The sequence below is a fragment of the Dermochelys coriacea genome, chromosome 5 (genome assembly GCF_009764565.3).
Source record: "Dermochelys coriacea isolate rDerCor1 chromosome 5, rDerCor1.pri.v4, whole genome shotgun sequence".
Taxonomy (NCBI): domain Eukaryota; kingdom Metazoa; phylum Chordata; order Testudines; family Dermochelyidae; genus Dermochelys; species Dermochelys coriacea.
Window position 1 is genome coordinate 113,143,301 of NC_050072.1, and position 26,438 is coordinate 113,169,738.

Genomic DNA, 26,438 nt, shown 5'->3' on the forward strand with positions numbered 1-26,438 from the left:
TATTTTTTGTCCATGCCAAGAACTCTATTTGTTTTATTGTTTCTGTAACAGTGGGAATCAGTCAGCAGAGCGTTAATGAAAATATAATGGATGCCTTTATTTGAGTATCAGAGCTCCAAGGGACTGGAAAGCACCTACTGCCTGTTTTGTAAAGTAATCATAAATATGGTGCTGCTGGTTGGGGAGATACTGGGCTTTCACCCCGCCACCCAGAACACATAAATCCTGCAAAGTAGCCTGAAGTGTAGTTCAGCAGAGCTTCTGACTTGACCAGAACTCTCCCCCTGGAACTAATAATCACTTCCCTCCAACCTCTCTTCAAAAACCATCTGGGTAAATATCGCATCACTCCATTGGGAAACAACTCTCTTTGCCTCCTTGTGCCAACTGCTTGGCACATGGGCTCAGCTCTTGCAGTGTTCAGCATCACCATTATCCACGATGTGCATGCCTGAACATGGCCCGTGATTCATGATTACCAAGGGACTCACTTCTTTCACACATTCCGCAGAGCAGTTTTAACAGCCAGTAATAAGCTGCAGACTAGCTGAATGGGAGGCTATTTCACATTATCCCAGGATTGGAGGAAGGTTGCCGATCTCTGAACAACCAGCTAAATCTGTTACCCAGTTAATAGTAGGTGGTAGACCAGTATAATCATATTAATAATAATATTATATTTCTTTATTTATGTATTAAATGTTATTTTGTTAACTTGTTTTAGTGTTTTTAAAAAGTCAATACATATAGGGTCAGATCCTCTATTTCAGCCATGCAGCTCAGGGAAAATGGCACAATGCCCTTTGTGCTTCCCTAATTCCTGCCTGGCTGTGCACCAGCCCATTCCCTTGGAGTAAGAGTAGCCTAGAAGCTGCTGTAAGTTATCCAGGAAACCAGTGGCCCCAAGGAGCCAATGTAGTGACCAGGGGTCAGCAGGGCTAGAGATGTACAAGTTATGCATCTATGTCAGCAGCAAGTTGAGAGTGGGAGCTGCTGTGTGGTCTTTACATAACTGAAGAATCCCCTTATTGGGCTGATCCTCCCATGGCTTGTAATACTGGCCTTAGGTCCAAAATCTGCCAACATGATGATGCAAAGTGACCGCACCGCACCCCAGGGTTAGAAGTATTTACCTGGGTTTTGCAAACAGAGCCAAGAAAATATAAAATAGTTTCTATTCTAGGCCCAACCCCCTTGACAGAGTCGCTAAAATGTAACATACATTAGTCCCTAGCCCATGAGGTGCTGAATTTCCTCAGCTCCCATTGACCTCAGTGGAAGGTGAGGCTGCTCAGCATCCCCCAAGATCGAGCTCAAAGTGATCAAATGGCTGGCTTTCTGCAAGTGCCTCTGTGATTTTAGAGGAGCAGTGTTATGAGATCCCTGTGACACTGTCATTGCTGCCTGATGATTCTGTACTGCTCCTTGACCCCTTTGCGTTTCTCCTATCAGGTGGATGGTGACATCCTGGTCCCTTTGTACACGGAGCTGCGGTGGAGGGGTCCAGACCCGGCGAGTGACTTGTCAGAGGTTGACCGCTATGGGCAGTTCCGTCCCCATGTCAAATGAGGCATGTGCCCAGGTTGCCAAACGCCCAGTGGATACCCAGATCTGTAACAGGCAGCTGTGCATGGAGTGGGTGGCCTCCTCCTGGGGTCAGGTAAGGGCCACACAGACATACAAAACTTTTTGTACAGTTGGGTGACAAGAGGTGCCTGAAGATGAGAGCAATAATTTTGCATCTGTGATTAATGCATCATATGAGGTTTTAAGAGGCAACTCATGTCTTTTGTTTAATGCACTGGATGATTGGGATAACCAAACTTCACACATTTTATGAAAGAGATAGCAGCCTAAAAGACAGGGCTAGATTGTGCCAGATCAGCACTGCCTTGAGCATGGAGGCACATTGTCCCAGGGGAAGCTCATGGAGGGATTATGTCTCCGGCATGCATAACTGCTTCCCAGAGAACAATCTGAGCCCTCCTCCAAGTACAGAGACTGTGGTTGTGACCAATCTTTGCTTGGGGCAAGCAAGGAGCAGAGGAAAGTTCTTCTCCCATCCCCAAATTTGTGTACACTCTAGAAGAGCTAGTCACAATCTGGCCCTTCACTCCTCTCCACTGAATTGTATTCACAGAAGAAGAGGCTTCTTCTTGCAGCCTCTTGTTATGTATTTATTTATTTGTAGTGATGGAAACAATCCTGGAGAGCAAAATCCTCCCAGCATGGACACTGGCAGCTCAAGCTTCCCCATCCTGTTCTGCCAATGTACCTCAGTAATGACCTGGAGAAATTGGTCAGTTTCCATGGCCTAGTCAATCCTTGCTATCTCTTGTGTATCTGGACACAGTGAAACACACACATTTCCAGACCCTGATTGTCTCTGTTATGCAACATTTATATCTGGTCCTGTTCTGCGCTGTCATGTGTTTTTTAACAAACCCCCAGTTTCACAAAAGTTTTGGATATCCCCTAACACCTCATAAAATCAGGATTTACTTGAACCACTATGTAAGGGAAACTGTAATGATGATACAAGACATTGGGTCCAAAGCATTTTAAGACTTCCACACAAGTCAGTCTGAAACTCCATCCTTACTACTTCATGTTGTGCTCAGATACTAAAAAGATGTTCTGTAAATAGTGAATGATTCATAGTATTATGAGTGAAATCCTCCTCTTAGGGAGATCCATGGGAGAGCCCCTTATTGTCTGTGGATCTCTGTGGGCCAGCAGATCTCCAGAAAGGATTGTGGCATATATGTGCTGTAAATGTAACCCACAGCCAGTCAGTGTGGAACTCTGTCTCTCTCCCTCCCAGCTGTAGCTGGCCCACATGTACAGGCTTGTGAGAATTTTAGCTTAGGTAGAAGAGGTTCATATAATTAGACGCAAAGGTCCGAGGTTCAGTCCACCCTGATGATGACACATCCAGGGGCAGAGTGGAATAAGTGAAGGCCAGAGTTTAATCCACAGGCTAGTTTTACTTGATTATATGAGTTAAAGTCAGATATTAATGTTGTTATTTTAACATTTCTTTTGGCCTACTAAAGGTTTTCAATGAAAGAACAGTTCATCTATAACAAACCTGAAGAGGTCATACTTTTAAATCAATATCCTTAAAAAATACTAATCAGGCAACAATAAGGAAATTAAGTTTAGGGGCACACAACAAAAGCCTAATAAAAACATTATGCAGAGTCAGCTTTGTGCACGCAGGGATTGGCTTCATTCTCAATATATATTGAGTTACTATGAAATATTTTGCAGCTTTTCATGATTACTGCCTGGTAAGTCAATGTGGAAACAATGGCAAATAAATCACATGATCTCATTTTGTTCGATTTATAGTGATATGATAGTAGATCTTAGCCACATAAATTCTGTAATTTCTGATATGACCATATATAGTCTCATATATAATATATAGTATATATGAATATACTAAATACAGCCTTGTAGACAAAAGCTACTCATTACACAGCATACTACATTGACTGTTTTGCTCCATCAAGGTCGGTAACTCATTTTATGAAATCTTCATGGGACAAAGGTTATTGCAAAGCATCCAGTGCCATCATCGAAATGAGATATGTTACTGCTAGCGAGCAGAAAATAACTTCATTAAATCCTATGTCTGTGTATTTTGGAGAAAGTTCACTCAGAACATAGACTGAGTTATGCTGAGTAAAGAGCTGAACATTCTTTCAAAACAGAAAAGCAAATTGCTTAATTTGTACTTTCTTTGAAATTTCAGGTAAGGATTGTGTAATGCTAACTGTTGGCCAATTAACTCAAATGGGTGGTTGTAATCTGTGGTGGTTTACCTCATTCCCTATGATGTCATACCAAGTCTCAATCATCAAAGACGCATGAATTCATCTGTTATACCTGACCTTTGTGCTTTATAATATAATATTTCTCCTACCTGAAAAAAGCATTTCTCAAGCTCCATGTAAACCTATACAGCTCTGTTCCAAGCCATGTCTACAAGACAATTACATTAATTACAATTAGGAACAGACCACTGGCTGTGGATCAGTGACATTTCTCCATTGTATCATAGGTTTCATGCCAGGGGACATCAGGTTCATATTGGTCAGGTTTAGTGATTAGCTTTCCCAGACTAAAGTGAAAATAAATAGATGACCTACCCCCCTTCAAAACCTGTTACTCTCTTGTACCTCCCATATTCTTTCATTTAATTTTAAGTGGATTACTGTGGGCTATTTAACCTCCACAGCTTTGGTTTTCTTATAGTCCAACAAAGCTTCAAGACGTATTCCCTAAGATTCCCATTCACTCAGGCCTGTTTATGATGAAGATTGCCAGCACGTATAGCTATTGCAGTCCTGCCCCAAGTACCCAAATTAATGATACCTACATGCACCTGAGCCAGCACCCCCTGTGAAAAGTCTTGCATTGACTTGCATCTCTCTCTTTCAGCCTGCGAGGGAGTGCTATCCTTATTGCGTCTGCACCAAAGCATGAGGCTGCCTAACAGTAGAGTATTATTCTGTAGACCACTTAGGTCTTTGGTGGACATTCAAGATGAATTTGAGCATATTCAATCCCTCTCACTCTACCTAATTCGTTCTCTGACCCCAGCCAAGCTGGTGATTACTCCCTCTCCTCCTTCTGAGGGTCCTGCCTACTTATCTTTTCACAAAACACCCTTCCTTGCAATCAATTCATCGGTCTCCCCACTCCAGCTCACCCTAGTTTTTGTGATCCCAACCAAGCTTCCTCTTTTCTGCTGGACCCTGGTCCAGGTGTTGGTTGAGATGTGAGGAGGGCATGCCAGGGCAGAAGAGGGTTTCTGGCAGTAGGCAGGTAGCACAGGTCAGAGCTAGTGCCAGGTAGGAATCCCAACCTGCTCCACCTTTGCACTGATGGAAACTCCTTGATCCCTACATTCATTTCCCTTCTTGTCCATCTCCAAATCAGCAGTCCCCTGCCAAAACCAGTTTCCAGATATTGGCTGCCTGGAAATCAAGCAGTTTCATAAGGGTTGATGAAAGATGGTGCCAGAGTCGCATGCTTCATGCCTTTAGCTGCCTGTGATTTAAGCTGGGAAGAGGGGAAACAAATTAAACCACAAGAGGCTGACTGACAGGTTTGAATAAGTTAGGATGTCTTTGTGTTAAAGCAAAAACCATTGCTGGCCTGATTCAGTCTTGCTATGAACCACTTGGCTATAAATTGTGATAGTACAAGCTGTAAAATACACAGTAAAGGGACTGTAGCAAGATTTCCTGTATGGATCACAAGCTAGGGGCTAATAAGATGAGAGCTTTTTATTTGTCCAAGCAGATGGATTTAAGATTGAAATAGGCAAAGAGGGAGGGGAATTAATCTAGAGAGCAGATACAGAAATGAGTTTTAATGCTGCCTTGGGGAGGCTGTGTGGGATACAAGAAGACTATGCACTTGGACTCAAAAACCTACTGATCTCTATGAAGTGATTGAGAGCATCTGCATCTCAGCAACATGCATCTCTGCTCATTGGCTCCCAAGAAGAGTTTCATAAAAGCAGGGCATGTTCTTTCTTTATGCCACTGAATGTCTTTTTTCTACTTTTGCAGTGTAATGGGCCATGCATCGGACCGCGACTAGCTGTACAGCACAGACAGATTTTCTGCCAGACCAGGGATGGGAATTCTGTGTCTTCTGACCAGTGCAGTACCCTGCCAAGGTATTACAGAATCCCTCATCATCAGAACCGCTCTTCTGTACAGAAACCTATGAATTAGGCCAGAGATTTTACTGCCTTTGGAGGTTTTTGGATTTGAGATCCTGAGTCTCCTTTCATCTCTCAGGAATAACAGGAGAATTGGGCTCCGTGTGTGTTTGATACCATTTTTACAGAGAAACCCCAATTCTCCCTTCAAGCTTTTCCTAGTGGATGAGCGTCCACATTGCCAAAGCCATCCCAACTAGCACTGCTTGGCAGCATATCAACATTTCTCCTGTGCAATAACTAAATGAGCACCAAGTGTACAGAAGGAAAAGGATGAGTTCTGAACACCGGTTTTTGTTTGTGCCATTTGTAAAACCCTAACAACAATATCTGAAACCCAAGCTTGTTGCATTTATAGTAACAAAGCTATGGTGGCTTACATTAGCCACTTCTTGGTTCATTACAACTCCTCAGTAGATCTGTAGGCAGTATCTGGTCGTTAACTACTTTATAGACAAAAGGAGTGCTAAAGTTGTTTGAGACGGATCCTCAACTGGTGTAAATGGATACATAGCTCCATAGACTTCATTGGAGCTATGCCAATTGACACCAGCTGAGGATCTGGCCTTTTGAGTCCCATTCTGTAATTGCCAGTTGAAGTCAGTGGGCCAGACCCTCAACACAGTCCATTAAGACAATGGATCTATGCTGATTTACAACCACTGTGGATCTGGTCCAGCAAGCATTCAGAGAGGTTCAGGATCAGAGCTATAGGGCCTGTAGTATCCCCACTGTTTGAGGAATACCCAGTGTGACTAAGCCTCTTATTTCCTGCCTGGTGGTATAATAATATCTCTGTCCTTTTTATTAACAGACCTTTGAGCACACAGAACTGCTGGACAGACATCTGTGGTGTGCACTGGAGGGTCAGTCTGTGGACCCTGTGTACAGCTACATGTGGGAACTATGGCTTCCAGTCCAGGCGAGTGGAATGCGTGCATGTCCGCACCAACAAACCCGTGCAGGAGCACTACTGTTCCTGGAGGCCAAGACCTGCGAACTGGCAACGCTGCAACATCACCCCCTGCGAAAACAGTACGTTCCTGTGGGAGAAAGGAGCCACCTGTGAATCTTCACCACAGAGCTGGGTCCCCAGAGTGTGGTGTTGGGCCCCACTTCTGGGCTTCTTGGGAAAACGTTTGTCTGAAAAATGGCAAATTGCAGCCTGCAAAATCAAGTGTTCCTACTGGAATGTCTCCGGCATTGTTTGTTGTTGTTGATGCTGTTTTCTAAGAGTTGGGATCTCATCTTCCTGCTAATAGGGCTAAAAGTAATAGGTGCAGTCCTAATTTTCCATTATTGGTATGGAGAGAAATAATAAATCATAAACAGGTAGTTAGTTGATGTTAACATCAAGCAAACCTGAGAAAAATGAGTTGGTTAGTGTGGGGAATTCCTGCAGTGGATGTGGCTTTCAGGTGACTAGAACTTAATTGGGCCTGTCAAAAAACACACACATTATAAATATTGCAAAAAGAATAAATGATCTGGAACAGATGTGCTTCTTTGGAAACCAAGCCCTGTTATGTCAGTGTTCACCTGGGAACACCAAGTAGCGTGAGTATAAATCACAACCTCTTTGCCAGTCATGGCTCCCAAATACTCTGAAGCATTGTGTTTAAGGGCCAAAACCTGTAGTCTACTGTGCAGCCAGCAATTCTGAGGCTGAACACTGGGGATCTCCACAGAGGCTGGGCACTGTGGAGCAGCAGCAGAACCACTAGACTACAGAAGAGCTTGCTACAGGCCTTCTCCCACCTCTAGAGGCAAATACAGGTGCTCGGGAAAGCCAGCCCGAACACAGTTGGCATGGCTTGGCTTGCTGAGGGAGGACAGGACTGTCAGAGGTGGAGCTTGAAAGCTCCATACTGGCTAGTTCTGAATTCTGGAAATTTCCACTACATGCATCCGACGAAGTGGATATTCACTCACGGAAGCTCATGCTCCAATACTTCTGTTAGTCTATAAGGTGCCACAGGACTCTTTGCTGCAGTTACTGGGAGGTAAGTTACCATTCTTTCATTTCATCTCTTTTTTTGTTCCCCTTTTGCAGTGGAATGCAGAGACACCACCAGGTACTGTGAGAAGGTGAAGCAGCTCAAACTCTGCCAGCTCACCCAGTTCAAATCTCGCTGCTGTGGGACTTGTGGAAAAGCATGAAGATGAGAGCAATTGAGATAGGGGATCAGAGGCATCAGCCTTTGCTTCGCTACAGGAAGACTGTTACAAAACAAATGGGACAGAATTCAGTTTTCTTCATTTTATTTATTTATTTTTATTTTATTTTTTTTTTAACTTTACTGAATCGTTGTTGTAAAGGACTTGGCAAGTTTTCCCTTCAGTGAGACTGGGAGATGGAATGCAGCAAAGCACAGTTGTGGTGGGAGACCAAAAAGAAAGAGAAGACAAGCAACAAGTCAGGCCTGAGTGGAACAGGGCTGTCTAGTAATCCTCGTATAGGCCTTGTGATACACATCAACCAGCAGATGGGCGGAAAACACCAAAGCAAAAACTCCCATTAGCAGCAGATCAGACCACCAGGGCATGGATCAAACAGCTTGACAGATCATGGGCTACTGAAAAAAGGGATTGAACTAAGCATTCAGCTAAGCAATGGGCAGAGACATCATTTGCCCTAGAAGGGTTTGTTAACATAAGCATGAGGTTTTGGTTTTTTAAAATTGCTGTCCTAAAGCTGTGTTCCTGTTCTCTCTCTGTCCCTCTTTCTCTCTCTCTCATGCTAAGAACTTAGGATCTGAAAAGGAGGTTAAACATTGTGCTGAAGCATGAATGAGTTTAAAATGCATTTAAATAAGTGCACCACGTTTTTTTCCCTCAACATGAAAAAATGAAATATAGTATTATTCAGAAAAGGAAAGTGAGTGACAAAATGATCTGCTATTGACAGACCGCTGTGCATACCTGCCATCACTGCTCTGTGCAGAGCACTTATAGGAGGGGTTGTATATATATTTGTGGCAACAAGAGCTACTTACCATGCTGCATCTTAACATGATTAAAATGTATCTGGGGAAGAGAGAAGCCTGAGATCCCAGAGTTATTGGGCTTTCATATCTGGGGTTTTGGTCTATTTCTAACTTAGGATTTGTAGAAATCATTTCTATGTCCTGCCAGTGTGGAATTTTTCTCTCGTTACAGCCAAATCCTCCAGTGATAATTATTAATTTATCAAGAAGGAGAACACAGCTGCTCTGATTTGTTATAGTTCTTTCTGTCACGTAGACATACAGAACGCTGCATCATCAGCTTTGTCCCCAAAGTGGTAGCACAAATTCCTAAAAGACACACAGAAAAGATGGATGCTAGAAAGTGAAGCAATCCATGAATAGAACTCTGCAGTCAGAGGTGATCTGAGAAGTGAGAGTCAAATTTCATGTTTGTAACATGATTTTGCCTGCTCATTGTGATTCTCTCTCCTAATTGCATCAATAATCATAAATTAAGTGCTTCATCCTTCAAGATGCTGGGCATCCTCAAGTCAGTGGAAATCCAGGTTGCTCAGCACCTTGCAGAAATCGGCCTGAACTATAAAGTTTGGATTTGAACTTCCCCGAAGTTTGAGGGAGAGGTGCCCAGATCCGGAGTTTTGGTTTAGGACTATCTCTAAATGTAAGGTTTGGCTGTGCCTCTTGTGTCACCCCCAGTGGGACTCTCTTCTTGTGATGCAGTAATAAAACGCTGTTCAAGTATTGATATGTTGCAGCTTACCTTACATGTGGATTTTTCAGCAAGCCTGGAAGTTCTCTTGTGAGGTCAACACCAGGTCCATTGCATTAAATTGCCTCCAGTTTGGTCATTCCAAAGTGTGTCTGGCAGGGAACACTCTCTCTACAAATGGGTCTCTGAGAAATCACGTTGCTAAGAATCAGTGTAACTTTTATTTAAAAACAAACAAAACAAGTCTTTTTATGTATGTAAATGTATATCTTTTTGTGTATATTTATTAGGATTCCTTGTATAAAAAGTGCAATATTAATAATTGTACATTGTTGTCCAGATAAAAACTATTTTGGGGACTTTTTTTGTGATCTCCCTGCAATTTTATTCCCCTAAAATCAATGGTAATAGTGTAATTTTCCTATTTTTATCAGCACTTTCATTTAACTTTGGATACATTTCACTGTGTACAGATTGCTTCGTAAACTATGACAACTGGGGGGGAGAGGCTTTCCTACTTGTGAAACTATAGTTTTGCATGGAACGAACGACAAATTCCTTACTAATAATTTGGTGGTTGTTTCTAGTACAATAGCTAATGAAAAGCAGTGCAGGGAAGTATTTACATTTTTTAATAACAAAACATATTCAGACAATCCCATGTTGGATATTAGCCATGTAACTGTGCTTAGGATAAACATTTGGAGCCAAGGTCTGGCAAGGCCACTGTGTCTCCTTCACACAGTATAAATATAATTTCAGATATTTGTCCTATGAATTGTGACTTGGCAGTATCCCCATAGGATGATGAGGATTGCTGAGTATTATAGAAGTAGGATTTCCTCCCCTAAAAAACCTGTATTTATATCAATTTTTGTACAGATAATGCAGCTTATTTATTTAACTACTTTTGTCTGACTTGTTCTTTATTAACCTTAAAACAGGAGCTACCAGGGTAGCAGAGCTTTCAAGGTTCTCCAGCCTCCTCCTCTATCCCCACTGTTGCTCAGGTTTGCAAAGCTAATCATCTCCAGGCCATCACCTATGGAGCTCGTAAGTTTCTTGAACAATCAAAGGCACACTTGGGGGAAAATCCTGCCTCTGTTTGCACTGGCACACCGAGCCTGAAAAGCACTGTTCCTAACTCTCCCCATGTGAGCACGGGGTGGGCCATGAGTCAGGAACTACACTGATTTGTTCACAAACACCCGCTGAGCAAGAAGAGAGTAGTATGCTGCAGCCACTAGAATAGCTTCAAATAGCAGTGACTGTACAGTGGTTGTACAGCTGATCCATACCCCAGGTCCAGCTGAGAAGGATGATTGTCATTCCGTGGCAGATGTTCTGTCCTCCCCAGCCCTACAAATCCTGAATAAACAATGAGTCCGAATTCAACACACACAGGTATGGTGCATCTGTTTGTGCCCAGCAGTTGATTTCCACTGGGCATGCTCAGACTGATAAAAGTGATATATTTGTTAAATCAAAATATTTTTTTAAAGCAAGCAAAGGTATTAATCCTCAGTTAGGACAATGTCTGTGCCAAGTTTCTTCTGTAGCCCTTTTCAAACAAGTGAGGTTGCAGCTCTTTTACAAAGGGAATAGTGATTTTGTTCACTCTCCTGTAATTCAAAACCTGATCTAGTTTTTCCAATAGGTGGCTTTTAATTGTAAGTTTCACAGGAAATTCCACACGGAAAAGTTTAAAAGAGGGGGGGAACTTGCACCTGAGGGGCGGGGGCGTGTAATCTAAAATCAGAATCAAACAGAGATTAATTAAAACCTCACCCTTAACAGTCACTTCTGAGTTTACTGGCAACTGAATATGGCTCAACAGTGACAAAAGGATTGCACAAAAGCCCCTTTACACAAAGACGGATGTTACCTTGCTCTGTGGACTCTGCTAACAAAGTAGCACATGGGGCCATATTTAAGACAGGGTTGTCAACAGCAGCTTCCCAAAGTCCAGACTTTGTATATTATTTCACCTGTAATGGGTGATTTTATGAGGGGAGGGACAGGGGTAGCACTATGTAAAATGGCTTCATGCTATTCTGTGGCTAAGATTGTTTGAGAATAAAAGAGCCCCTTAAGCACAGTTGCTATGGAGACTGAGGTAAAGGCCATATCCTGTGACCTTAACTTGGCAATAGCTAGACATTTTCTAGATGTGAAAAGCAACGTTTTAAAAACATTTAAAATGATAGTGCCCATCTATAAAATGGGAAATAAGGACAACCTGGGGAATTAGAGACCAGTCAGCTCAGCTTCTGTACCCAGAAAGATAATGGCGCAAATAATTAAGAAATCAATTTGCAAACACCTAGAAGATAATGAGGTGATTGTGGCGTTGCACTCCATATGTTTATGGACATATGTTTATAAGTGTAAATATGATGTAACTGGAATATGCTTTACACAAAAGGTTTCTTGTAAGGGATCATTACAAAGCGTATAATCTACTGAGTGTGTTCATCTTCTTTGTATGAATGTATCATTCTTGTATCTGAAAAGAGGATATTAAATATAATTCTGAGGTCCTATTATAGTTATGCAAAATGTGGGCCATTAATGGAGGTTTCGAATCTTGTTGGCCCCCATTAACTAGGACAGTTGGCTGTAGATGGCTCTGTTTACTTGTAAGCCTTCCTGTATACCTGTGTGCCAGCGAGTAGGTAATGAAGTCTCGCAGGACATGTGAACATGTCACATGATACTGGAATCCATCTTTAACCTGGTGCTTTCCCATTTAGAAGGAGGGGGGGACCCAGAGAGAGACAAAGAATTTCCGCCTTGTGCCAAAGCTATAAAAATAAGTGGAACAGAAGAAAGGGGTCCCAGTCATGTGGAATCCTCTGCTTTTCCCCCAAGATGCCTGCTGGAACTAACAAGAACTGTACCAGGGGAAGGGGTTGGGCCCAGACTAAGAAGGAGTCTGGTCTGTGAAAGAAGCTTATTGGAACATCTCTGAGGGTGAGATTTTCCTGGATTCAGTTTTTTTATGTATTAGGCTTAAACTTGCGTGTTTTGTTTTATTTTACTTGGTGGCTTACTTTGTTCTGCCTGTTATTACTTAGAACCACTTAAATCCTACTTTTTATTCTTAATAAAATCACTTTTGTTTGGATCCCATTGGGAGCAGGGTGTCTGGGTGTTGGAGACAGGAGTACCTGCTGAGTGGTTTTCAGTTAAAGCCTGCAGCTTTGGGGACGTGGTTCAGACCCTGGGTCTGTGTTTGCATGCAGGCTTGCATTTCTGGCTCAACAAAACAGGGTTCTGGACTCCCAAGCTGAGAGGGAAAACAGTCTCAGAGGTAGTTTCAGCACGTCAGGTAGCAGTCCCAAGTGGGTCTCTATGACCGAACCCGTCACAGTTGTGTAGTCAGCAGGATCTGTACACAGCTGATTGCTTTGAGACAATTTTAAGTGAGTTTTAAGTGTGGTGGATGGAAAACAGACAAAGTGGTTACTGGTTTGTTATTTTCTGTTGGTTTATTTTGGGTGAGGGAAATAAGCACAAGAAAGCAGGAAAATGACTACCAGTGAGGCAGCTACAAAACTAGAGCTGGCCAGACTGGAAGCCAAAGAGAAGGCAAAGGACCGTGAGTGTCAAATATGGCAGGCAGAAATGAGGCTCAAAGAAGCAACTGTGGTCAGGGAAACCAGGGAGGCCCAGAAACAGGCTTAAATTGAAATACAGAAAGCTGCTCATGAAAGAGCCATGGAGCTAAAAGACAAAGAGCTTGAAGCCCAAAAAGCTGCCCAGGTGGAGAAGGAAAGAGAGAAGCAGCTAGTGCAGGCGTTAAAAGACAAAGAAATACAGGCCCAGATTGAGACCCAGAAGCATGAACTGGCTGTAATGGAGTGGAAGAGATAAAACCCTTCAGCAGCTGGCTCTACTTCCCAAAAAACCCACAAAAGGAACGATTATGCCCGCAGTATGATTGATCCAGTGATCTTGCTAAATATTTCATCACCTTTGAGAGACTGTACACCCTCCATGCGATTCTTGAAGATCAAAAAATGACCACTTTGGTTGCAAAATTGACTGGGAGAGTCAATAAGATGCCTATTGCTGATGCTTCAAACTATGGTTAATTTATGAAACTGGTTTTGAAACAGTTTCAGATTACACCTGAAACCTACAGGGTTAAGAGTCTTAAGAAGGGATCTGGATTGAGTAATGTGGCTTATGTAAATGAAATAAGAGATTTGTTAGACAAGTGGGTGAGGGGGAAAGGCGTTACCAGCTTGGAAGAAATGTGTGATTTGATTACTCAGCAACAGTTCCTGAATATGTGCCGTGATGATGTAAAGCAGTATTTGTGGGACAAAAAGGTGGATGCAGTGGGGGGAATTAGCTGGGTTTGCAGACTCTTCCAAGCAGTCACAAGCTGCAATTAAACATAAATTGGCAGCGGGGTGCAGGGTTGGGGGGAAGCAGAATCACTGTTTTACCCAGGCTGGGCATTGACCTCCCCATTCCCCTGTTACTCGTCCCAAGTCTCCTGCACACACAGAGGAGCCCAGAAGGTGCTATCCTTGTATGTCCACTGAGCACCTGAGGAATAAGTGTCCTGGGCTGAGTGGGAAAAGACAGCAGGTAACATATGAAGCTGCTGCTTCTCAGAGCGCAGGGGTATCCCAGGCTGCTGCCTCTTTCCACACAGGATTTGTAAAGGTTCTTTCTACACAACCCAGCAGTGAGCATCAGCATGCTGTTAAGCTTAATAGCAAAGTGCTCCAAGAATGGAGAGACACTGGTGCAGAAATTTCTATGGTCAGGAGGGACCTGATCCAGGAGAAGGATTTGTTACCAGAAAAAATGACAGAATTAGAATTGATGGGAGGTTACAAAGTCCTTGCACCGTTAGCTAAGGTACACATGGAAACTGGTGATTTGCAGGCTGAACTGACTGTTGCAGCAGTGACGCACAATTTTGTATCATTTCTACTAGGGAGTGATTTCTTCGATGTGGCAGAACCTGTCCCAGGGTTTGTTAGCAGCAAGAAGGAATCTTGTGCTAAAAGCTACAGGCGGGAGGCTGAAGTCACATGTGCTGCTGGGAGAATAGGAGAATGTCTCTTTAATTTCTCTAGCAGTGGAGAATGCAGCTTTGGGGGCAGGGGTGGTCGAAACTAGTTCTTGCAGCCCCGGGGCTCAAGGCAGGTCTCTGAGAGAAGGGCTGGATATAACCGGCTCCTGTGATCATCTCCCTGCAGGAGGGGGATGTTCCACCTTGTAACAGGGAGGCCTTCCCAGCTGCTGACTGTCAGGAAGTTGCAGGTCAGCAGGGGACAGGTCCTGCCCTGGGGTGCACAGAGAGGTATCCTGGAGATGGAAGTTGGGGTCCTGGTGACTGCTGTGGTGGGAACAGATCCCAAGGTCTCTGTAGCTTGAAGTAAGCCCAACCTGAGTGAAAGGGGGGGATTTTGCTGGTCAGTGAAAAGTCTGTCATAGCTGGTAGCTGTGAGCCCATAGCTGGATTAGGGTCACCTTCCTTTTTAGGGGACACAGGAGTGTATGCCTCAGAGCGGAGCCCAGAGAGGGAAGTCCAGATGGAAGGTCACGGGGGACAGGAGGATCCGCCCACCTTTTGTAGGAAGGCTTTTTCCCAGGAGGAGGATGAAGGATCTGCATCTAAAATGCCAGACCCCTCACGTATGGATCAGGTTTTAAGGGAAGACCGGGGGTCAGATCTCCTGAAGGGGTAAGTCCACCCAGCTAACCTTTTGGGAACAGAGAATGGGGTGGCTGAGGGGATCTTCCCAATCCAAAGCACTCCATTGAGAAAAATGTTGTTCCTGCTACTCTTGTGAGAGATAACACTGTCTCTTCAAGGCTGGAAGAAGGAAAACTTTGCATTTGGGAAGCTTCACAGGGGGTGACATCCAACACAAAGAGATTCCAGAGGGAGGGGCTGCGGGCAGGCATGGTTGCAGTGCACCCTTTCCTTGCCAAAACCTCAAACACGTGCCTGAATTAAGAGCCTTCTCCAAAGGGGCAGAAGAATCTGTATCTGAGCACCTACCATGGTACACAAAGGGATTGGAAAATGGAATAGACACTGAACAAGCCAAACTGTGTGAGCAAAGTTTGCCTGTCATAAATTGGCTGTTAATCTTTTGTCTTTTGCTCCTTCATCTATGGGTCAAGACAAGGGAGTTAATACTAATGGTAAACCCTTCAAAGATGTGTAACATACCTCATTTGTGGAAAAAACTTTTGTACATGCTAGGGATGGCAACAAGACAGTCCCACAAGCATGTTGCTTTTCAGCTTATACCTGTAAACAGGCTTAGAGCTTGGCACAGCAGCAGAAGCATAAAAGGCCTACACTGCTGTGTGGAAGTGGGAACTGAGGCATGCCGCCTCATGGCATTGGTGGGTAAATGCCAAGACACCTACACTTTAACAGATACTGCTGTCTGCCTTCTGATAGCAATATACCCCAACATGTTTTCAAACACCCAGAACTTTGCTAGGACACCTATGAATGACATCACAGGGTTTAAAAGTACTGGGGGGGGGGGGTGACCAGAGACAAACAGGGATTTTTACATGTACTGCCTCCGCCATGGACAGTGTCCAAGACTCCGGCAGTAAGTTTAAGAGGAGGGTGTGGCGTTGCACTCCATATGTTTGTGGCAATGTGTTTATAAGTGTAAATATGATGTCACTGGAATATGCTTTACACAAAAGGTTTCTTGTATGGGATCATTACAAAGCATATAATCTACTGAGTGTGGTCATCCTCTTTGTATGAATGTATCATTCTTGTATCTGAAATTAGGAATCTGAAATATAATTCTGAAGACCTATTGTAACTATGCAAAGTGTGGGCCATTAATGATGGTTTGGAATCTTGTTGGCCCCCATTAACTAGGATAGTTAGTTGTAGATGGCTCTGTTTACTTGTAAGCCTTCCTGTATACCTGTGTGCCAGCGAGTGGGTAATGAAGTCTCACAGGACATGTTCACATGTCACATGATACTGGAATCCATCTTTAACCTGGTGCTTTCCCATTTAGAAGGAGGGGGGGACCCAGAGAGAGACAAAGAATTTCCGCCTTGTGCCAAAGCTATAAAAATAAGTGGAACAGAAGAAAGGGGTCCCAGTCATGTGGAATCCTCTGCTTTTCCCCCAAGATGCCTGCTGGAACTAACAAGAACTGTACCAGGGGAAGGGGTTGGGCCCAGACTAAGAAGGAGTCTGGTCTGTGAAAGAAGCTTATTGGAACATCTCTGAGGGTGAGATTTTCCTGGATTCAGTTTCTTTATGTATTAGGCTTAGATTTGCGTGTTTTGTTTTATTTTACTTGGTGACTTACTTTGTTCTGCCTGTTATTACTTGGAACCACTTAAAACCTACTTTTTATTTTTAATAAAATCACTTTTGTTTATTATTGAACCCAGAGTAAGTCATTAGTACCTGGGGGAGCAAACAGCTGTGCATATCTCTCTATCAGTGTTATCAAGGGTGGACAATTTATGAGTTTACCCTGTATAAGCTTTAAACAGAGTAAAACAGATTTATTTGGAGTTTGAATCCCATTGGGAGCTGGGTGTGTGGGTGCTGGAGACAGGAGTACCCGCTGAGTGGTTTTCAATTAAAGCTTGCAGCTTTGGGGACGTGGTTCAAACCCTGGGTCTGTGTTGCAGCAGGCTTGCGTGTCTCGCTCAACAAGGCACGGTTCTGGAATCCCAAGCTAACAGAGAAAACGGGCTCAGAGGTCATTTCAGCATGTCAGGTGACAGTCCCAAGTGGGTGTCTGTGACCAAACCTGTCACAGTGATAAGTAACAGTCAGCATGGATTTGTCAAGAACAAATAGCTTTCTTTGACAGGGTAACAAGCCTTGTGGATGGGGGTGGGGGAAGCGGTAGTTGTGGTATATCTTGACTTTAGTAAGGCTTTTGATACTGTCTCACATGACCTTCTCATAAACAAACTAGGTAAATACAATCTAGATGGAACTACTATATGGTGGGTGCATAACTGGTTGGAAAAACATTCCCAGAGAGTAGTTATCAGTGGTTCACAATCATGCTGGAAGGGCATAACAAGTGGGGTCCCACAGGGATCAGTTCTGGGTCCTGTTCTGTTCAATATCTTCATTAATGATTTAGATAATGGCATAGAGAGTACACTTACAAAATTTGCGATGATACCAAGCTGGGAGGGGTTGCAAGTGCTTTGGAGGATAGGATTAAAATTCAAAATGATCTGGACAAACTGGAGAAATGATCTGAAGTAAATAGGATGAAATTCAGTAAGGACAAATGCAAAGTACTCCACTTAGGAAGGAACATTCAGTTGCACACATACAAAATGGGACATGACTGCCTAGGAAGGAGTACTGCGGAAGGGGATCTGGGGGTCATAGTGTATCACAAGCTTAATATGAAACACTGGTGCAAACATCATTCTGGGATGTATTAGCAGGAGTGTTGTGAGCAAGACACGAGAAGTAATTCTTCCACTCTGTGCTGATTAGGCCTCAACTGGAGTATTGTGTCCAATTCTGGGCACCACATTTCAGGAAAGATGTGGACAAAATCCAGAGAAGAGCAACAAAAATGATTAAAGGTCTAGAAAACATGACCTTTGAGGGAAGATTGAAAAAATTGTGTTTGTTCAGCCTGGAGAAGAGAAGACTGAGTGGGGACATAACAGTTTTCAAGTACATAAAAGGTTGTTACAAGGAGGAGGGAGAAAAATTGTTCTTCTTAACCTCTGAGGATAGGACAAGAAGCAATGGGCTTAAATTGCAGCAAGAGGGGTTTAGGTTGGATATTAGGAAAAAATTCCTAACTGTCAGAATGGTTAAGCAGCCTAGGCAGATTGTGGAACCTCCATCATTGGGGTTTTTAAGAGCAGGTTGGACAAACACCTGTCAGGGATGGTCTAGATAATACATAGTACTGGCTTGAGTGTAGGGGACTGGACTAGATGACCTCATCCCTTCCAGTTCTATGATTCTATGAAAAGCTGGAATATTTGCTGAATATAATCATCACGTTACTTTAAAAAGAGACCCTTCATTCCCATGTGAATTATGCTTCATTTTTTTTCACAACAGGCATACAGAGCCTGGTTCCCCCTCCCTCACTTACATCAGTTTGACACTAGTGTACATTTGTTGGCCCAGATCCTGCATGGTGGCTGAGGAGTCCGTGGCATACCTCCCTAGACAGAGTGGTGCAAGGGTGCCTTTAAGACTCTCTTGTGCTCCCCTGATTCTCTGCTGATCTACATCAGGTAAGTCCCCCAGCACAACTTGGAACAGCTTGAAGGCTTCTCTAAATTGCACCAATTGCCAATGGACCTAATGATCAATTATGGCAGGCAGGGGTCACTAAGACCATTGGGTTGCTTTGGGGATGCCCATTAACCCCTACGCATGTTCTCTGTCCCAGTCATGGGGAGGTGGGGTGATGGTACAATGGCTGCTACTTTAGGTCTTTGTCCGTTGAGGCACCTCATCTGCAGAGCTCCTGGGCCAGTTATGCTGACTTTGAGGCAGCTTAGGATTTGCCCCATTACTTTTTTTTTCTTTTCTTTTTTTGCAGCTTTGTTGACAGTAAGAACTTATTCATGAGCTTCAAGACCAAGCCATTTAAAGACAGAAGCACAGTAAAATGTTTTAAAGGAGCGGTACCATTCCACCACACACCCTATACGTCTCCTCCAAAGTTACCTTCTCCATCATCAAGTGGGTTGAAGAAGGAGGCCACAACACTGCTCTTCCTGTGATGTGTCCTCTTGTGCTATTTGACGAGCAAGATGGTTTTGTGTTCCTTTTTTTGTTTTTTGTTGTTGTTGTTGCTTCGGGGGAGTTACTCCAGATTTACACTGGTGTAACTAAGGACAGGAGCTATCCTGATATCACTAAGGGTTTGTTCTTCACTAGAGACAAAATTCTCCTCTTGGAATTGCACCTGGGAGCGTTATGGGACATTCCACATTTGTTCATTATACAATTTTTTCCATTGATGCCAATGAGACATCCATGCACTCAGCTAAATCCTTCAGCCTATACAAGGGTTGCTGCAGAACTGGTATGGTTCTATACTGTGGGACTTCCCAGAGAGTCCACTCCTCTTGCCCAGTGCAGAGCATTTGCTCTCAACCATACAGGGCAATTTGGCTGGCTTAGGATAGGAGGAGCATGGCTGAGGTGTGCTATTAGTTAATGCCCCTACAGGGGGGGTGAACAAGCTAAATGTCACTTGTTTTGGATGTGGTCCTCCAGCCTTTCTGCTAAGGCTGTACATATAAATGTGTCCTATAAACTCTGCATTTAAGCCTTTACTAACTAAATGTTTTATTTGTGTTCCAACATAAGTAAAACAGGGCAGTTTTATGTGGCTGTGAAGGAAGTGGGCACTGGAAGCCTGTACTCTTGGTGCACATAAATAGGGTTTGTTTAGGCAGAACACTTAGCAGGATGTGATTGAGTGCATGCTCAGCATTTAGATACACGTACGTGGTTAAGATCACACCGGCATGGGAAACCATTTCCCCAAGCACCCTCCTCAGTACTATAAAACCGTCTGTTGCCTCTAGATCTCAGGTGGGGTTTGGGCTGACCTCATTTACAAATCCCCAGGGCCAATGGTGAATCACAAAAATAAAACCTGAACCAGAAAGATCAGACCAGACAAGCCACGAAGAGCTTAATCACCAAGCAAGGAGCCAGGACATTTTCCTTGCCTTCTTTAAGGAAACATTTAACGGTTGGGCTGAGGAGTAATTTGGTTTGGGCTGTGCGAAAGGTTTGTTTTTTCCTTTTCCATGCACTGTTTTTTTTAAGCATACATTATTGGTTTAAGTAGCCTCTGAGGTTGGTGGATGCTTGTTAAAACACTTCACTTACTGAAGCATTTATGGAATCAGTTTTCAACTAACAACAGGCCATCCTAGTGGTTTCAATATCAAAAAAAGAAAACCTCGGTGTCAACCCGTTGTATACAAATCACAGCAAATTAAATACAGCTGTGCTCAAGGGGGGTATTTTATTTATTTCTTTTAGAGGGGCAGAGCGGGTGAGTAGTTGATGAGGGCATGGACCAGGTGAAACAAGGCCCAGCATTTCTCTGTTTGCCTGCTTGTCTTGATGAAACATGAGAACTGCTGAATGCCACGTCTGATCGATGGCAAATGTTTAGGCAAAGTTCTATGCATAAATAGGCAGACCCCTATTGGCTTTAGTGAAAACTGGAAGACCTATCATCATTTTAAAAGTTGCTTTTAACTTGCCGTAAAATCCCTGACACCTAAGGGGGGCTGTTTAGTCAGCAGGAGGGAGAGGAGAGTAAAAGAGGCTTCATTCCTTCCTCCCTCCTAGCTCACAAGTACATCTCCAGTGCCTGCTTCATGCAGTGGGAGAGATGCCAGCTGTTGGCCTGTCCCTTCCAGTCCAAGGGAAGGTTTCAGACTAGCAGCCGTGTTAGTCTGTATTCGCGAAAAGAAAAGGAGTACTTGTGGCACCTTAGAGACTAACAAATTTATTAGAGCATAAGCTTTCGTGAGCTACAGCTCACTTCATTGGATGCATTTGGTGGAAAAAACAGAGGAGAGATTTATATACACACGCACAGAGAACATGAAACAATGGGTTTATCATACACACTGTAAGGAGAGTGATCACTTAAGATAAGCCATCACCAACAGCAGGGGGGGGGAAAGGAGGAAAACCTTTCATGGTGACAAGCAGGTAGGCTAATTCCAGCAGTTAACAAGAATATCAGAGGAACAGTGGGGGGTGGGGTGGGAGGGAGAAATACCATGGGGAAATAGTTTTACTTTGTGTAATGACTCATCCATTCCCAGTCTCTATTCAAGCCTAAGTTAATTGTATCCAGTTTGCAAATTAATTCCAATTCAGCAGTCTCTCCTTGGAGTCTGTTTTTGAAGCTTTTTTGTTGAAGTATAGCCACTCTTAGGTCTGTGATCGAGTGACCAGAGAGATTGAAGTGTTCTCCAACTGGTTTTTGAATGTTATAATTCTTGACGTCTGATTTGTGTCCATTCATTCTTTTACGTAGAGACTGTCCAGTTTGGCCAATGTACATGGCAGAGGGGCATTGCTGGCACATGGGGTATTCTATCTGGGGTATTCTATCTGCTACCCAAGATCCATAAACCTGGAAATCCTGGACGCCCCATCATCTCAGGCATTGGCACCCTGACAGCAGGATTGTCTGGCTATGTAGACTCCCTCCTCAGGCCCTACGTTACCAGCACTCCCAGCTATCTTCGAGACACCACCGATTTCCTGAGGAAACTACAGTCCATTGGTGATCTTCCTAAAAACACCATCCTAGCCACTATGGATGTAGAAGCCCTCTACACCAACATTCCACACAAAGATGGACTACAAGCCGTCAGGAACAGTATCCCCAATACTGTCACGGCTAACCTGGTGGCAGAACTTTGTGACTTTGTCCTGACCCATAACTATTTCACATTTGGTGACAATGTATACCTTCAAATCAGCGGCACTGCGATGGGTACCCGCATGTCCCCACAGTATGCCAACATTTTTATGGCTGACTTAGAACAACGCTTCCTCAGCTCTCGTCCCCTAATGCCCCTACTCTACTTGCGCTACATTGATGACATCTTCATCATCTGGACCCATGGAAAAGAAGCTCTTGAGGAATTCCACCATGATTTCAACAATTTCCATCCCACCATCAACCTCAGCCTGGACCAGTCCACACAAGAGATCCACTTCCTGGACACTACGGTGCTAATAAGCGATGGTCACATAAACACCACCCTATATCGGAAACCTACTGACCGCTATTCCTACCTACATGCCTCTAGCTTTCATCCAGATCATACCACTCGATCCATTGTCTACAGCCAAGCGCTACGATATAACCGCATTTGCTCCAACCCCTCAGACAGAGACAAACACCTACAAGATCTCTATCATGCATTCCTACAACTACAATACCCACCTGCTGAAGTGAAGAAACAGATTGACAGAGCCAGAAGAGTACCCAGAAGTCACCTACTACAGAACAGGCCCAACAAAGAAAACAACAGAACGCCACTAGCCATCACCTTCAGCCCCCAACTAAAACCTCTCCAACGCATCATCAAGGATCTACAACCTATCCTGAAGGACGAGCCATCGCTCTCTCAGATCTTGGGAGACAGACCAGTCCTTGCTTACAGACAGCCCCCCAATCTGAAGCAAATACTCACCAGCAACCACACACCACACAACAGAACCACTAACCCAGGAACCTATCCTTGCAACAAAGCCCGGTGCCAACTCTGTCCACATATCTATTCAGGGGATACCATCATAGGGCCTAATCACATCAGCCACACTATCAGAGGCTCGTTCACCTGCGCATCTACCAATGTGATATATGCCATCATGTGCCAGCAATGCCCCTCTGCCATGTACATTGGCCAAACTGGACAGTCTCTACGTAAAAGAATGAATGGACACAAATCAGACGTCAAGAATTATAACATTCAGAAACCAGTTGGAGAACACTTCAATCTCTCTGGTCACTCGATCACAGACCTAAGCGTGGCTATACTTCAACAAAAAAGCTTCAAAAACAGACTCCAAGGAGAGACTGCTGAATTGGAATTAATTTGCAAACTGGATACAATTAACTTAGGCTTGAATAGAGACTGGGAATGGATGAGTCATTACACAAAGTAAAACTATTTCCCCATGGTATTTCTCCCTCCCACCCCACCCTCCACTGTTCCTCTGATATTCTTGTTAACTGCTGGAATTAGCCTACCTGCTTGTCACCATGAAAGGTTTTCCTCCTTTCCCCCCCCCTGCTGTTGGTGATGGCTTATCTTAAGTGATCACTCTCCTTACAGTGTGTATGATAAACCCATTGTTTCATGTTCTCTGTGTGTGTGTATATAAATCTCTCCTCTGTTTTTTCCACCAAATGCATCCGATGAAGTGAGCTGTAGCTCACGAAAGCTTATGCTCTAATAAATTTGTTAGTCTCTAAGGTGCCACAAGTACTCCTTTTCTTTCAGTCCAAGGGAAGAAAGCTATTTGGTGGGGAGGGGAAGAGATACACAGTGTCCCTGGCATGGGGAGAATGCAAAAAAAATCCAGGGGAACACAGAGAATGGGGAACCCTGTCATGCAGGAGGGAGAGAACGGGAGGGTACATAGTGTCCCAATATGGGAAAGAAGCTGAGTTTCTGTAGAACACGAGGGCAAAGAAAAAGAACCAAGTCACTGTTCTGGAGTCACCGGTTCTAACTTAAGTCCTAGTGCTAGTTATGTTCGTGCTATGCATGTGACAAACCTAGACCCATCACTAAAGCTCATTTTAAAAGTCAACACAGACACTGTGCAATTTAGAACTTTTCCATGGAATTCCTGCACTCTAAGCAGAAACCTCTATTCAGAAGTAGTAGCAGTCCTGTTGTTTGGGGGGGCTTTTGTGTGTTTAGTTTGTAGATCTTCAGGGCAGGAATGTTGGTTTGTTTGTTTTTTTGTCATTTTACTTCTTACACTGCACCATGTACACTTAAGGTGTTATATGGACAAAAAAAAAACCAACCAAAGGACATTCTAGTGGGATTTTGCAAATTATTTATTCATGTGAATAAATTAGGCTCCTTGTATCATTTTGGTTTAGTTTTAAAACATTAAAGCATTTTATTAAGGTACAAGTCAGCAAAAATATATAGCTAGCTCCCATGCTGTGAAATCCCTGGAAAAAAATCAGTTCAATTGATTTGGCACATGCTTTTGTGGAGTGGCAGTTGGTGTAGTGTTTGCAGAATCTGGACTTTTGTTATTAATGTTTGAAAACCAGCAGTTACTCACGCGCTGTAACATTTATACTTAGATCCATATTGATACTGATAAATTCCATATGGCAAAATACAGTAAAAAAGATAGGTTTACATCCTAGACACACACTGCTCCATTTTCATTGTCAGGTTAAAGTGTTAAATTAACGGGCAAAGAACTTTACTGTATAAAAAGACAAATCTTTTTCCCAGCACTTAACCTGAATAGCATCTTTCATAGAACCTGTTCCAGAGAGTTTTCAAAATAACTGTTTAATAAATAGCAGCAAATGGCAAGAGAGAGACTAGTAAAAATCTTTTCAGTTGAGATGTGACCTCAGATGGTTTGTTGATCTGCCATAAAGTCTGTTACAAATGGCACAAGCTGCAAAAGGAGAGAGTTCTTGCACCATCAGAAGTGAGAAAATATTTACCAGATTTTAAAACCAAGAGGGACCATTCTATCCTCTAATCTGACCTCCCTGTATAACACAGACCCTGTAATCTCACGCAGTTACTCCTGCATCAAGCCTAGAACTTTTGGCTTAACTATATCATATCTTTTAGAAAGGCATCCAGTCTTGATTTGAAGACTTCAAGTGTTGCAATGGTTAATTACCCTCAATGGTATAAAAAATATTCACTTTATTTCTTGTCTGAATTTGTCAAGCTTCAGTTTCCAACCACTTATATAGAACTTCCATTCCCGAGGGCTTCACGCATATAACTAAAATGCATATTTTACATTGGGATCACTTCAGTCTATTTAAATGGAGCCACCTCTATGGTTGAAACAGAGCTTCTCTGCAACACTGCACAGCAATAATGCTTAGCACTTGAGATTAGAAATTAACACTACTTTACATCATGATTGCTCAACCTGTGGGTAGCCATCCAAAACTGAGTCCATGGCTTGGGGGTGGGGGAGGGAGTTCCTGCACCTGTAGGGAATAGGCCCCGGGGGCCAGGAGATGGGGGGGAGGGAGAGAGAAGGGTCAGAATGCTGCTCAGGTTTCTCCCAGCCACTCCTTTGTCTTGATGCTGAGGGGAGGGGAGCTGTCCAGGCCAAATTTGAGTGAGTGCTGCTGTAACCCCACTCCAGGTTGCAATGCCATGCTCATAAATGTGGTCCAACCAGCCCCCACATCAGGGGGCTGGGCCAAACCTGAATGGCACTCCAACTCCAGAGGTCTCAAAGCCTAGAGCAGAGAGCTGAGCCCAGCCAGACACACGGGACAGGAGATGCACTATGGTATGCACAGTACACTTATTTACTGGGTCATGACAGGCCGTCAAGGTTTACAAATGGGTTGAGAGACTGAAATGGTTGAGAACCAGTGCTTAAGTTACAACTGATTTCAGGGCGGGAGTTTAGGAAATTGGCCTGGATAACAGAACTAATGTATCTATCCTGCAGAAAAGCACCCTGGGAACTTAAATAAGCACCGGTGGTCAGGGCTTTGGTTTTGCATCACAGCCAGAAGATGCCACCTCCAGATGCACTGTGACCCACCTAGCAACATGCATGGGCACTGCTTTAGCACTGACTCGGAGGGAAATGTGCTACCTCAGGGGTTCTCAACCTTTTTCTTTCTGAGGCCCCTCACAATATGCTATAAAAATTCCAGAGCCCAGTGGGGGAACCCTTGGGCATGGGCGTAGTTTGACTCCTATTTTGGGTGGTCAGGGGCCAGCAGGGCTCGAGACAGCTCCGCAAGGGGAGGGTCCAGGGACCTCCACCCCTTGACTCACCTCAGCAGGCCACCCAGCCTGTCTGGTTGTGGGGAGGGGCAACCAAAAATTATAACTCAAGGGTGGGGGGGGGGGGCTCAGCTCAAAAAGTTTAAAAACCGCTCAGGGTGCAGGCAGCAGGTAGCTAGGGGCTGTGTGAGAGCAGGGGGGTACCACAGGGTGCCGGGAGGGGCTCCCTGTTCTCCAAGGGCTCTGCCAGCCATGGAGCAGGGTCCCCTGCCTAGGCAGCTCTTACTGGCTGTGTGAGCAAAGGGGGCTGGGAGCTGAGGAGTAGCTTCAACCCCCCACAGCAGCAGGAAGCCAGGGAATGCCATGGCTGCCTGCTCCAGGGCATCAGCCATCCCCCACTGCCTGGCTCTGGCTTCCCATCTCCGACCTGGCCAGGGGGCAGGGAGAGAAGGAGGTTGGGGGAGTGGAGCTGCCCTGGGACTGCCCTGCTCTTGCACTGTAATTTCCGGGG

At 44.0% G+C, this 26,438-nt stretch overlaps 1 protein-coding gene across 5 annotated transcripts in view; it reads left to right on the top strand.

Annotated features, from left to right (window-relative positions):
- The window catches only part of ADAMTSL1 (ADAMTS like 1), a 683,211-nt gene extending 672,086 nt beyond the window's left edge, over positions 1-11,125 (top strand). For all 5 annotated transcript variants that reach the window (XM_043515182.1, XM_038403598.2, XM_043515184.1 and 2 more), the window contains 4 exons: positions 1,453-1,660; positions 5,589-5,698; positions 6,558-6,778; positions 7,797-11,125. In XM_043515182.1, the coding sequence (XP_043371117.1) occupies positions 1,453-1,660; positions 5,589-5,698; positions 6,558-6,778; positions 7,797-7,903 (646 nt within the window). In that variant the 3' untranslated portion in view covers positions 7,904-11,125. The remainder of the gene's footprint in view (positions 1-1,452; positions 1,661-5,588; positions 5,699-6,557; positions 6,779-7,796) is intronic.
- Positions 11,126-26,438: the final 15,313 nt, after the last annotated feature.